This window comes from Mycothermus thermophilus, assembly GCF_041956435.1.
Source record: "Mycothermus thermophilus strain CBS 625.91 unplaced genomic scaffold VTJ04scaffold_2, whole genome shotgun sequence".
NCBI lineage: Eukaryota > Fungi > Ascomycota > Sordariomycetes > Sordariales > Chaetomiaceae > Mycothermus > Mycothermus thermophilus.
The window spans coordinates 1,329,111-1,341,484 of record NW_027191428.1 but is presented as its reverse complement, the minus strand read 5'-3'; the positions used below and the strand labels follow the sequence as shown (position 1 = coordinate 1,341,484).

Here is a 12,374-nt window from a genome sequence, read left to right as displayed (position 1 = left end):
CTCTCTCTCCGCCCCTTCCAAACCCAGCCCTTTGGCAGTTTGAAACACAACTGCCCCGCCGCGATGACGACAAAACCTGACCCCATCCCGAGGTGCGCCGGCGTGAGACGGGGCGAAGAGAGACGCGGTTCGGAGCCATCTGGAACATGATCGGCTCTGTTACCCTCTTTCTTCTCTACTATCTCACGCGACAGTGCTTGTCACCGGTGAAGGGAAAAAGATGTAGTTTTCAATCCGAGCGGCGGGCGGGGGTTGTGGGTTGATTGGGGGAAGAGAGAAGAGAGGACGTGCGTTTGTGGTTGTGGGCTGGAATGTGCCCATTGCCCGGTTCCATATTCGTTTCTCATCATTTTCATCTATCACCTCTCCCTAGCTGGAGGACAAAACATGATCCTTCCAGACCTGTCTGATCTCCGGCCGTGATGGGAGAGGGGACGGAAAGAAGTCGGGGAGCGAAGAGAGAAGAGAAAAAGGAGGGAGACACAAACCAAAGGCCTCAGCAAACCGCGCCCGGTGATGACCAAGAGTCCAAAAAGCCAAATTTGCAGGCAGCAGACAGGGATCTTTCGTGCTTCAAAGTATGAGGGTCTGGCCCTTTTACCCCGTGGAGGCTGGCAATCCGCCTCCCAAGATGGGGAGGGTAATCCTGTCGAGTTGTCAGTGGGAACCTAAGAGAGCTAATCTGAGGGCGGTAAACAACGGTTTGGTTGTTGTCTTTGGTTGGTTTGCCGTCTTCCCGGTTTTCCCAACAAGTGTTGTTCTGTTTGCTTTGCTTGTTCGTTTGCGTTCTTTCCCACCCCGTTGCTGCTTTCTTTTTGGCTGTGTGGCGGTTTGATGGAATGTCAGGGCAGGAGGATGGGATACGTGAGGGAATAGTCATGGGTGTTAGCTTCAAATGTGTTCATGGATCACAGTGCTGGTAACGTTGACAAGTTGACGATGGCGGTGGAATTGATGTGTATTTTTCCATTGCTCCTTGGTCACCTCTACCACAACCTCGCGCCAAACGACGGACACATCTCGTACAAAACAAACCAGACACAAACCAAAAGTACATTTGAAACACAGAAAAGCACACATAGCCTGGTCTCTAATATATTCCTCAGTTTTTTACCCTCCGTTCCCCACCTGCATCCCAGCCGTCTTGCTACCTCTTTCTCACTGCGTCTTCTTCTGGCTCTTGGCCCCCTTGTTCGGAACCGGTGCGCTGTACATCCACAAGCCGACAAACGCCAACCAACCCGTCACGGTGACGGCGATACCCGCAATCCACGGCCAGGCGCCGCTAATGACAAAGCTGCGGGGCCACTCGTTGTGCGCCATGTGGCGGACCGAGACGGTGTTCTTCTCGTCAATGTTGGACAGGAAGGGCCGCTTGTAATTGAGGCGGAAGTTGAAAATGCCGTGTTGGTCGGGCAGGCGGAAGAAGGCGGTATACGCCGAGGCGATCTCGGAGGAGCGGGAGGTGTCGAGGGAGAGGGGAATGCGGTGGAAGGGCGAGAGCATGGTGAACTCAAGCTGGATTTCGTCGTTGTCTGGGACGGTGAAGGCGGTCCAGGTGTCCCAGGAGTATTCCGAGAGGGAGATGGTGTATTGCTAGGAGGGATATGTCAGGGGTGACAGAACGCAGGAGGTAGAGGAGGGGTGTACATACCACATTGTTCTTGATGCGATAAATTTTGGGATTCGTCTCATTACTCCGCGCATCGCCAGGCTCGTCGAGCCGGTGCTCAATCCAGTTGGTGCGCAGGACGCCCAGCTCCTGGAAGGTCCAACCGCTCAGGCGCTTGGCGAACTCGCGGTTGAACGTCTTCTTCTTGCCCTTGGCCGACGCCGGGGTCACCTCGGCGTCAAACCACTTGTCGTGCAGCATCTCGGCGGACCCGACCAAGGCAACACGCGCCGAGTTGCGTGCCTGGAACGCCGACACCAGCGAGAGCTGGGTACCCGCAGCAAAGACATCGTCGGCCGTCAGAGCGCCGACCTGCTCCTTGGGGTTGTAGCTGTAGGCGGTGGCGGGGGCCCGCAAAACAGGGTTCAGCAGGGCGCTGGCGCCGAGGGTGACGCCCTGACCGTGGGGGAAGGCGAGAACGTCATCCGGACCAGCACCGGTAGAGAAGAAGTCCTTGACGTCAGAGCGAACGGGTTTCGGGGGAGGGAGGAGAAGGACGTCGTGGGCTTCAGCGGAGGTGTTCTCGGCGGCGTAGTTGAAGTGGTCAACGACCAGGCTTGTGCGGTCGGCAGGTACCTGGATGTCGAGCTCGGCGAGCAGGGAGGTCAGAGAGGTTGGAACGGCGGTGTTGGCGCTCAGGGCCACGAGGATGTTGCCCTTGGCGTTGATGAAATCGACGAGGAGGTTCGGTGTTAGGTTGGGCCCAAGGCCTGGAGGCGAGGGAAGGGGAGGTCAGCCGGACATTTGAATGGACCCATGGGTTGGCGTTATTATTCTCACCCTTTGCCTTGGTAGGGAAGAAGATTATGTGGTCATAGCTGCGCTCGCCGAGGTGGAAGAGGGAGAGGGAATCGCTCTTGGGCGACTGGTATGAGATATCGAAGCCACGGCCTGGTGGGGACAAGTTAGTCGACGCGCTGTAGGGGCTGTGGGTTGAGGTACTGACTCTTGAGATCGCCGAGGAACTTGGAGTAGGCCTCCTTATCCGAGGCGTCTTCGAGAACGACGAGCAAGCGGTTGCCCGTGGTGCTGACAGCAGACACAGCGGCGGCAAAGAGGGCCGCGAGGAAGGAGAGAGACAACCTCATGACGGGCAGAATCCCTGAACTCCGGGCGAAAACAAATGTCAACAAGGTCGCTCTCGGGTGGTCGAGGTCATGCCACGGAAGGGAAGTTGCCTCGTCTGTGTCAATTGTTTGAATTGTTGTTGTTGCTGTTGCTTGCAGCTTCCAACCTGAAAGTTGATATGTTGCTTGCTTGCTCTTGCATCAATTGGATTCGGCATACGTAGCCTTGCCAAGACTTTCATGAGCAGGGGTCAGCTCTGAGGGTCAGGGTCGGAAGCTGGACCCACCTCGGAGCTCCACCCTGCCGAACAACGGGCCCGGATTACCCGCAGTTCTGCCGCAGTTGCAGCTCAACTTCCAACGTCCAACTCAAAGACTCGCAACTTCAAGCTCACGACGACAGCCACCACTCCGTTCCCGCCGTGGTCTTGTGGTGCCGCCACCACCCAATTCCCCAGCACTGAGTACGTCCTTTCTCATTAAACCAAAACAAAAACACCTCACCACCTCCATCGAAGCTCTCTCTTCAGCTCAAGCTCCGAACAACCCCCACCACTAACCACCCCTCCCTCTCCGCAGCAACAGACGTCATCACAACCACAAGCACACACACAACACAATGAGCGGCACAGTCCCCCGTTTCTGGGCCACCCCGCTCCGCTACTGCCGCTGGGCCGCCCGCGAGCGTCCGGGCTACTTCTGGTCCGTCGTGATCGGTGCCCTCGGTCCCGTGACGCTCGTGGTTGTTCCTCCCCTGCGCCGCGCCGTGGGCGATTACGATGTCAAGCCGATTCCTTTGACGTATCCCGGTATGTTGTTGGGTCGGATAGAGGTCCCGTTGTTGGATGGAGAGTTGAGAGAGTAGGAGAAAAGAAGGCTGACTCGTGGAAATCCTTATACAGTTCCTACTGGGCCAAGGAAACAACTTAGCGGGTACGACGATGATACGGAGAAGGACTGAGATGAGTTCGGATCTTTCAGGGTGGTGATGGTTGGAACGGCTTGCGCGGATGAAGAAAATCCCCACAAACTTTGAAGTTGAGAGGAAGGAAAAGACGAACATCAAGGCGCAAGGGGTGGGTGGACGGAGGAGGGACGTGTCTGGTCTGGGATAAAAAAACACCAGATTCAAGTGATGGACATATCTCGACAATACTGCACGATGTTGGTCAGGTCGTCCAAGGGGACTGGCTGGTTGACGGGCGGAAACATCTGCACCATCATGTACATACAACAAGAGAGTGAAAACAGAGGACCACGTGATTGGAACCAACTCCTTCCCATGACTCCCAGAACGTGATGGAGCTGATAGTCTCTATGAATGACATATTCCGCCAGCCCTCCTCGGGGCGTAGCTCTGTGTACACCTCACAGATGCTGGGCCAACGATGCCTAGTCTATATAAACAGCCCCCGACTATACCAAATCGCCACTCCCCAAAACGCCCCTGAATAACTCCCCCTCTCCACCAAGCACCTCCGAACCAAACTCTAGCTTATCTCCCATCGCGCTGCCCCAAATTCCATTCCCACTGCAAAATCAACGTCAGCATCACAATCCAACCTCAAAGTCACAAGGAGCAAAACTTACCACCCTGCCCTCCTCATCACCAGTGTACACAATCGCCGGCAAAGGCGCCACGCACGTCATGGCCGCCTCCACGTTCGCCCCCGTCTCGCTCTTGGGATCGATATGATCCAGCCGTCTCAAAAACTCGAGATGCCACCGCCCCGTGCGCGGGCCGATTGCCTTACGCCACACCTTGACCACGCCGCGCTTGTGGCCCGTGAAGACGAGTTGGTTCTCGAGCCACTCGTTCCCGCCGGGTGTTCCTTCGTAGAAGGCGCACGCGTGCACGTAGTCGTCCGAGGATGCCGAGGTGGATGTTGCTGGCGCCGCCGCCGTTGTCCCGTCGGAGCAAACGTTCTGATCGAGCACCAGCTCGCCGTTGAGCGTGTAGAGGATGATGTTCTGCCCGGCCCCGAGCATGATATCGCCGGTGACGTCGTTGATCTTGGCGCATTCCACGGGCCTTGCGAGCGGCAGCTTGCGGATGAACTCGAGACGGTTCAAATCCCACAAGAACGCGACTCCGTCTTGAGAAATCGTCAAGATGGTGCTGAAGGCCTTGGACACGGCGATATGCGTGACAGGCGTCTTGTGTCCGAACAGCGACGACCGCAAATGCAGCTCCACAGTAGGCTTGTTTGGGGATGACTGCACCGTGTGCACAGAAACGACGCAATCCTCACCGGCAGTGATGAGCGTCTTGGAGTCCGCGAAGGCTACCGTCGAGATCTGTCCGATGTGGAGGTTCTCAAAGAGGCCGGCAGGCTTCCGGTTGTCGCTGAGGTAGAACCGCACGCTATTGTCCGTGTAACCCCACTCCAAGAACTTGTCATAATGCGGCGGGAGGTTGAGGCGGAAGGGTGAAGCGCAGAGAAGGCGATCCAGCTTCGGCACATAAATAAGCGACGCAACACGCTCGCGACTCTCTGTCCCATCATTATCAGCAGCTGTCACAAACCTACCACGATCAGAGGCAAACCCACCCAGCAGCGGATAAGAAACCCTCGTCAACGCCGACCACGACGTATCCAACCTCCTGACTGGCGACCGATCATACTCCCTCGGCGGATGTGGCTTGGTAAACACCTGATGAGGCGTCTGTCCAAAGTTATGGATGATCCCCGTCGTGATAAGCCTCTCCTGAGGATCTGTGATGTTGTCCAGATCGCGCGCTCCCTTGTACGATAGCGGGTGGAACACGTTCAAGTTCTCCACCGCCACCTCACCGCGCTGTTTGTACCCAAACACCAAGTCAATCCACAGGTGCAACCGCTGGCTGACGTACGGACACTCGAGCGCCTCGCGGTGTTTTGCGATGAACACCTTCGGGTCGCCCTTGGCCCAAGGCGGGAGGATGACGTTGTCGACGCGCCCGCCGTCTCCCTGGCGCATGCCAAAGTTGTACCCGTTGATGTTGGTCAAGAACTCGGGCAGGTAGAAGAACTCCGGGATCAGCTCGCGCACATCCGACCCGTTGTCCCGCGACGCCGAAGTCCACGCGCCTTCGATCGAGTAGAATAGCCGGTCGGGGTGATCAAAAGTTCCGCCTTGCAACAGGATAAACGACTGCACGAAGGGTGGCAGGCGGATCAGATATGACGAGACGATCATGGCCGACGAGTAGTGAGTACCGTAATGGAACGGTGACTCGCCAATCTCGGCCAGGCTCTTGTACCGCATGGCAAAGTCCGCCGCACGAGCCGGGGACTGTGCGCCCATGGGCTTGGAGAGGTCACGAAATGTGGCCGGGTTGGTCAAATCCAGCTCCTCACTGGTGTAGTCGGCGAGGACCCAAGGGAAGACCGGATACTGGGTCAGGTCGTTGAACGTACGGCCGGCCATGGTGTTGACGAGCATGAGGTAGTGGAAGTTGGAGATCTCCCCGCGCTGCCAGCGACGCATGACCGGAGTCCAGGCCGACGAGTTGAAGAGACTGCCGAACTTTGCCCCGAGCGTTTGCGGGGACGTCTCGTCAGTGAAACGCAAACTCTCCAGACGCCATGCATCCTCCGGGTTGGGCAGCAGGTTTGGGTTGCTTGTGTGCGGCGTCATGGCGGTCAGCCGAGAAAAGATCTCGTCCCTCATGGTCGGGTTGATGGCAGTCAAGAGGTAACTTCGGCCATCAGTGAAAAAGATCTCAATGGCCACATCGCGGAACAAGAATCGCCGCTTCGAGATGCTGAGCACGTCCTGCCACTTCCAGCTGCGCGACTCCTGGTCAATGCGGCCCTGTCCCTGACCCGGGGTCTGGCGTTTCTCGCCCGGCTTGCCACTCGTAATGATAATGGAAAATGGATCCCGCTCCTCCGGCGGCGCCTGCCAGACATTGACAATCTCTCCATCAGCGCTCTGGAAGAGATGGTCCATGATGTAAAGCGCCTCTTTGCCGATAATCAAAATACCCTCGCACGCGTCGAGGCCGATGATGCGGGAGATGTTGAAGACGTGTTGGACAGAGTCGCCCTGCTGTAGACGGCGCATCACCTTGCGGTTCTTGTCTTCAAAGGTATCATCGCCCTCAGGCTCGTTGGGATCCTCGACCATCTCGAAGTCGTCCTCAGGGGTGACGCCTTGATCTTCGCCGGCTGGGTCAGGCTCTGACTCGGCTGCAATCTCGGGCGCTCCAGTCGAAGCAGCTTGCGCTGGGGTTGCTGGGCGCGCACCCTGCGACGTGGCCGCTGCTACCGGTGCTGGAGTGGCCTTCGACGCTGTGCTGCTGGCGGCGCTGTTGTTCTTCTTGGGCTGGAACTCCTGTTGATTCTGGCCAGGGTACTCCGGCAGCAGACGCAAGCGCATGCGGTTCCGTCCCTCCGTCCGATCCAGCTTCCACTTAATGGTCTGGGCTTCGCTGAAGACGGCACCCGGACGGCACATGTCACGCTCCATCTTTGCAAACATGGCAGCGAGGAACGCATTGTCATCCTGGGCATCCTGCAGCAGGCGCTGGTGTTTGAAATGCTCCGTAAAGTAAATGCTTTTCATCCAAGCGCTGTTTGCCATCTCATGGCGCAGCAAGACGTTATCCCGTTCCAGCGCTTCGGTGTGCCACTGCTTCAGCTTGTCTTTGCGCTGTTTTACACGCTGCCGGGCGCTCTCAGCGGTGCGCTGGTTCTCGACCGCCACAAAATCCTCCCAGGTCTTGGACATGCCGCCAAAGAAGAGCAGGTCAAGCGATGGGCGGTGCTGGTCCACCCATTCAAGGAATGCCGCATCGTCCAACTCCGTGAGCCGCTCGAAGCCCCGCGCCAGCGACTGCTTGTCAGGGGGCATGATTTTGTTCAAAAGGGTCGTCGACTCGACAGGCTTCTGCACGAGCATGATCCGCCACAGCATGGCCGCGACACTTCGGACGTTTGGCCTCGTGTCAACAAGCCTACCGTAGAGCTGGTACCAGAACAGCTTCATGAAGTCGTCGTCAGTCGTCAGGCAACCAAGAATGGCCGTCTGCCAGTACAACAACTGATCCATGGTTGCCGCCGCCTCGGAATCCTTAGTTTCAGGGTCGTCCATGTCAGACAGCCGCAGCAGGACGAACTTCAGGAAGGCCACGCGAATTGTGTTCAGGGCCGGCGAACAAAGCCGGACGCTCTTCAGGGTCGACACGTCAGGTCGCTGGAGATACTCGAGGAGCGTACCCGTGAACTCGACCATGGTCTCGGCGCCATTGATGAAAGAGCCCTCAAACACGGCCTCGGCCATGTAGAGATTCAAACGCGCCAGGTTTTGCAGCACCTTTGGTTCTGTGAGGACCTTCATATCGAGCTGGATAGTGTTCCGGAGCTGCGTCATCACGTTACGAAGGATGTACGTTTCGAAGTAAGCCCGGTGTTCTTGGAAACCTGGAGGGATCTTGAGCGAGAGGCCGAAGCCTGGGAACTCCTTCCGAACCAAGATTTGATCCGTGAATACGTTGACGATCAGCTCCAAGATCCCTTCCAGCACAACATTACTAATGGTCAGAGCCGGAGGTCTCTTCTTCTTGGGGGACATGACGTGGTTCAGGCGCGCCGGGCTTGGAGTTGGGGGCGACGACTCCGACGGCACGAGAATGAATGATGACGGTCGCCGGAGTGGCGTTCCGCGACCGGGGCTCGATGAATATGCCTGGGTCTCTGTTGTCCGGGTATTTGCTGTCCGAATGATCGGAATGGCGGTGGAGGTTGAGCCTGGAACGGGTCGGATTATCACATCACCACCCTCAAAATTGAGGGGTTCCTTCGAGTTGAGTTCCGTCTCGGCGCTCACGGGATCCGAACTAACAATGACCGGGTAGAGAGCGGCCAAGAGCTGCCGAATGTAGTCTGATGAGAGGACAAAGTCTCGAAAGTTGACAGACCGCGCGTGCATGTCAGCGAGGAAGCGGACGACCGTCTGAAGGACGCCAGCGTTCGCCGCTACTCGCTCCTTGTCGGGCAGCTGGGTTCCTATGAAATATCAGAAATGATGGCCCACACGAAGTCAAACATTAACACAACTCACTCCTTTCAAGCGCTTGGCCCAGCTCCATAGACCGGGCCCTGGGTCTGTTGCGCACGACCTGGAGCTCACCCCCTTCCGATTTGGCAGGAGTTTCCTTGGACGGCGAGTCCGGATCGTCCTGGTACTTGAGAACATCTCGAAGGCCATGCTGCAACATGGCGGTGATGACCAAGAGGGCGTCCGGGAAAACAACCTTGCTGTCACCAAAGATCTCCAGGAGGCTGAAGAAGTCGAACGACTTATCAAAGTTAATGTTGGCGACGTCGTAACCAAAGAGAATGCTGAAGAGAATCGGCCATAGTGTTGCGATGTCCCACCACTGCTTCAAGCGATGGGCCATGATCCAAAAGCCGCCTGTCTTGCTGGCAAACTTGGCTGTGTAACCTGAGGGCTGCGTAACAAGCAGGCGAGCCAGGATCTTGCAACCGAGGACCACAACCTCAGGGTCATTCTCAGCAAGGAGGTAAAGCAGCCACTGTCGCCGTCAGCATGGCACTCATGACTTCATAGCCTTAACCGCACATACCTTGTTTGTCACTGTCTTGGCAAACTTGCGGATGTCGGTTACATTGTTCTTCTCACAAAGCAACCGTGTGTACATGTCCAGAATGCGCACACCGAGCTGCTTCTTGGTGAGCATCTTGGAGCCAGGAACGGCGAGGGAGTGGAGGTCGGCCGTAGATCTTCGGGGGATGCCGAGGCCGGGAGTAGCGGACCGGCTGCTCGAAGAACCCGGCTTGGGAGTTCGAGACACAGAGCCGGAGGGGGTGTGGAAGGCATAGGTAATGAACAGGGCGATGGAACGATGAACCTCGGCGCTGTAGTGACACTTGACCAGGCTCTCGAAGGATGCCAGGAAGAGCGGAAGGATATCTTGTGAGATGGTCTCGGCCTTCATAGCATCCAGGAGCCTCTTGATAATACCTGCAGTTGTAGAGTGTGTTTGGTGAGCTCCCATCCTTATCAACTACCATCCAAAATACCCGTGAAAACTTACGCATCCTGAGAAGTCTGCGGCTGTTGAATTGGTGGTGCTTGCTCATGACAGCAAAGGTCACGAACTGCTTATAATAGAGCTCTTGAGTCGCCTGCGAGGAGCGGCGCCATGTATCGGGGTCGATGAGGAGAACGCGATAGGCAAGTGGGTTGATGATGAACGACTCGATGGGATCAGCATGTTGATACCCGACGAACTGGAGGATCAGACTGAGAAGTTGGAAGCTCAGGCGATCGCGTGCCTCGACTGTCAAAGGCAAACGCCAGGTTTGTCCCTGAGCATCAGAGCCAGGAACGCCGTACCCGAGCTTCGCGCGGAGAAGCATGCTGAGGACGGCGTAACCCTTGTCTCTCTCCATCGCCTCGCTGTTTCTCCAACTGTTGGCGATGCAGCGGAACATCAGCTCGACGGAGCGCACAAGCTCCTCAGCACTGGAAGACCGCTCGACGAGCTTCAGAGCAACGGGTGTGAAACCACCAAGCCTCCAAAGGTTGTCATCCAAGTAATATGGCGTAGCGGCCACAGTATCTCCCGTGAGAAGCGAAGTGCCGTTAACTCTGACCAATGCATCGTTAACGCAAGGAACAGCACCATTAAGTGCAACCGCGGCACCGGCCTTAACGGTGGCGTGGAAGAGGTTGCCAGCGGCATTCCGCGACAATGAGCGGAACAACAGAGATTCCATGAAGCTACCGTCCGCGGTGAAGACTGTCCGGGGAAAGTGGCTCAACAAGACCCTGTGTTCAGGGACAATGGAACCGGCCTTATCCCGCACAGCCTTGAGAATGTCTGAGTTCTCATCCTTGCCGGGATGGAGCACCTCATTACGCAGCCCCAGGGCTGCTGAGGCTTCGTACGTCTGGAAGCCACCAAGGCAGTCTTGGAAGTTACCCTGGTAGCGTGGCCCAAGCCGATAGTACACGGCAAGCAAGTCATCACTCAGGACGTCTTCGAACAGGTGTGCGGCTGCCAATGACCACTTGGACTGCACCAATCCGGGGCCGAGCTGGGCAGCCAGGCCGCGGGGCGTTCCCAAGAAAGCCTGGACAGGGTTGGTTTTGGGGGTGGTGGAAGTGAAAGAGACGAAGCTCTCAGTGCTGGCGTTTGAAGGTGGAGGCGGGCTTGGGTATGCGGCGCGTATCTGCTCAGCGAACTCGCCATTGACATAGAGGCTCGCCTTGCTGGCGACCATGGTCTTGGGCCGGCGGTGGACAAGAGCAATGTGGTACCACTGATTCTCACGGAAGGTGACTGATTTAAAGCGGACGCTTGGTCGGGGGGAAGTGACGGATGTTTGCAGAATAAAGTTGTGGGTGTCCTTTTCGAGGTAGGCAAGTAGAAAGCAGGTCTGAGTGGCGTCAAAAACGCCAAAGAGTGTCGTATGAGATTCGGGGTCGAACCTATCGATCCGGATCCAGCCGGTGAAGGTGTAGCCGGGAGCAGTCTGAGGTGGGAACGAGCGGCCTAAGTTCGGAAGCTCGACAGACGCGTGGCCGTGGAGCGAGAGGTCAAAGTGCAAAAAAGGCGGCCCTGCGTACATTTCGGTCATACGCAGGCAGAACTCAGAAGTAGTTTGGTCCCGGCAGCGAAGTAACCACTGGGCGTCGGCGAGCTGATCGATGCCAAGCTGCATCAAGGACTCACACAAACGCAGAGCCTTGGTCCTTTCTTGGTCCACCAAAGGGCTGCTATCCTGAGGGAAGAGCAGACGCAGCAATCTGGACAGAATCCCAGTCCCATGGAGAGCAGAAAGGTTGAAAGTAGAGACCGAGGCCACATACGAAAGCGCTGAGAGCACCAGGACTGAGACTGGGTTCACCTCGATGTTCCGCCCCCGAGGGATTGTCTCCCAGAAGGCTACAACGGTGCGAATAATCTCGGGATTACCAACCACGGTCGTGGGGTTGATGATGGTTCTCAACTTCTTATCGATTTCGCTGAGGCTTTGCGCTAAGACTGCCGCAGCGGTCGAAGGAGTCTCGGCAGCCTGCTCATGCCGTTCTGTCACCACCCTCGCAGCCACGGAGCGGCAAACATCGTCGAACCGCTGGTCGTCGAGGGCAAAAGATAGTAGTTTGCCGAACAACTGGCCATTCGTCCAGAGGTCGGCATCCGCACCCCCAACGCCAATGCTCGCGACCGTCTGCTCTAGTGCCTCCCATCCACCGCCTTCAACCCTGTCTCGAAAGTATCTCCTGTTTCCAGGGTGCCCACGGAAGGCGGCCGAGAGGGTAGCCAGTACGGCATGTAGAAGGTTGAAGACGGCTTGTTTCTCGGTGTCGGTTCGCTTGTGTGGGTCGTAGAAACCGGAAAACGCACGCAGTACGTTAATCAGGGCCTCGAAGCCACCAAGGCGGCGGAAATCGTCCTGGGGCGGAGAGGGAGGAGTCAGGGCAGAAATGTGTTGGTGAATCTGTCGGATCTGATCGATAAGACGGTCGAGGGGTGGGTGTCCACTATCTAACGGAGAGCTTGCGAGGCTCGAGAGGCGGTCGAGGAGGGTCTGCAAGACCTCGGTGGCCTTGGAGGTTTCGAGAGTCGAGGCGGAGGTGGATGCCCGGTAGCGGCGGGCTCGGATGGGTAGCATCTT

General features: G+C 57.0%; 4 protein-coding genes across 4 annotated transcripts; 1 reads left to right on the top strand and 3 right to left on the bottom strand.

Moving 5' to 3' along the window:
• Positions 1 to 1,158: 1,158 nt before the first annotated feature.
• Positions 1,159 to 2,760, bottom strand: VTJ04DRAFT_2623 (uncharacterized protein; the record flags this gene model as incomplete). Its single annotated transcript, XM_069360433.1, has 4 exons — positions 1,159 to 1,596; positions 1,655 to 2,382; positions 2,453 to 2,563; positions 2,619 to 2,760. 4 exons carry the CDS (start codon positions 2,758 to 2,760, stop codon positions 1,159 to 1,161), a joined length of 1,419 nt encoding a protein of 472 aa, XP_069221144.1.
• A 598-nt stretch (positions 2,761 to 3,358) lies between these two features.
• Positions 3,359 to 3,700, top strand: VTJ04DRAFT_2622 (uncharacterized protein; the record flags this gene model as incomplete). The annotated part of the gene is made up of 2 exons (XM_069360432.1): positions 3,359 to 3,548; positions 3,642 to 3,700. The coding sequence occupies 2 exons, from the start codon at positions 3,359 to 3,361 to the stop codon at positions 3,698 to 3,700; spliced, it is 249 nt and encodes an 82-aa protein (XP_069221143.1).
• Positions 3,701 to 3,716: 16 nt separating this feature from the next.
• VTJ04DRAFT_2621 (uncharacterized protein) lies at positions 3,717 to 4,023 on the bottom strand (the record flags this gene model as incomplete). Its single annotated transcript, XM_069360431.1, has 2 exons — positions 3,717 to 3,845; positions 3,901 to 4,023. The coding sequence occupies 2 exons, from the start codon at positions 4,021 to 4,023 to the stop codon at positions 3,717 to 3,719; spliced, it is 252 nt and encodes an 83-aa protein (XP_069221142.1).
• A 211-nt stretch (positions 4,024 to 4,234) lies between these two features.
• VTJ04DRAFT_2620 (uncharacterized protein) lies at positions 4,235 to 12,371 on the bottom strand (the record flags this gene model as incomplete). The annotated part of the gene is made up of 6 exons (XM_069360430.1): positions 4,235 to 4,270; positions 4,330 to 5,234; positions 5,292 to 8,732; positions 8,788 to 9,262; positions 9,314 to 9,711; positions 9,785 to 12,371. The coding sequence occupies 6 exons, from the start codon at positions 12,369 to 12,371 to the stop codon at positions 4,235 to 4,237; spliced, it is 7,842 nt and encodes a 2,613-aa protein (XP_069221141.1).
• Positions 12,372 to 12,374: the final 3 nt, after the last annotated feature.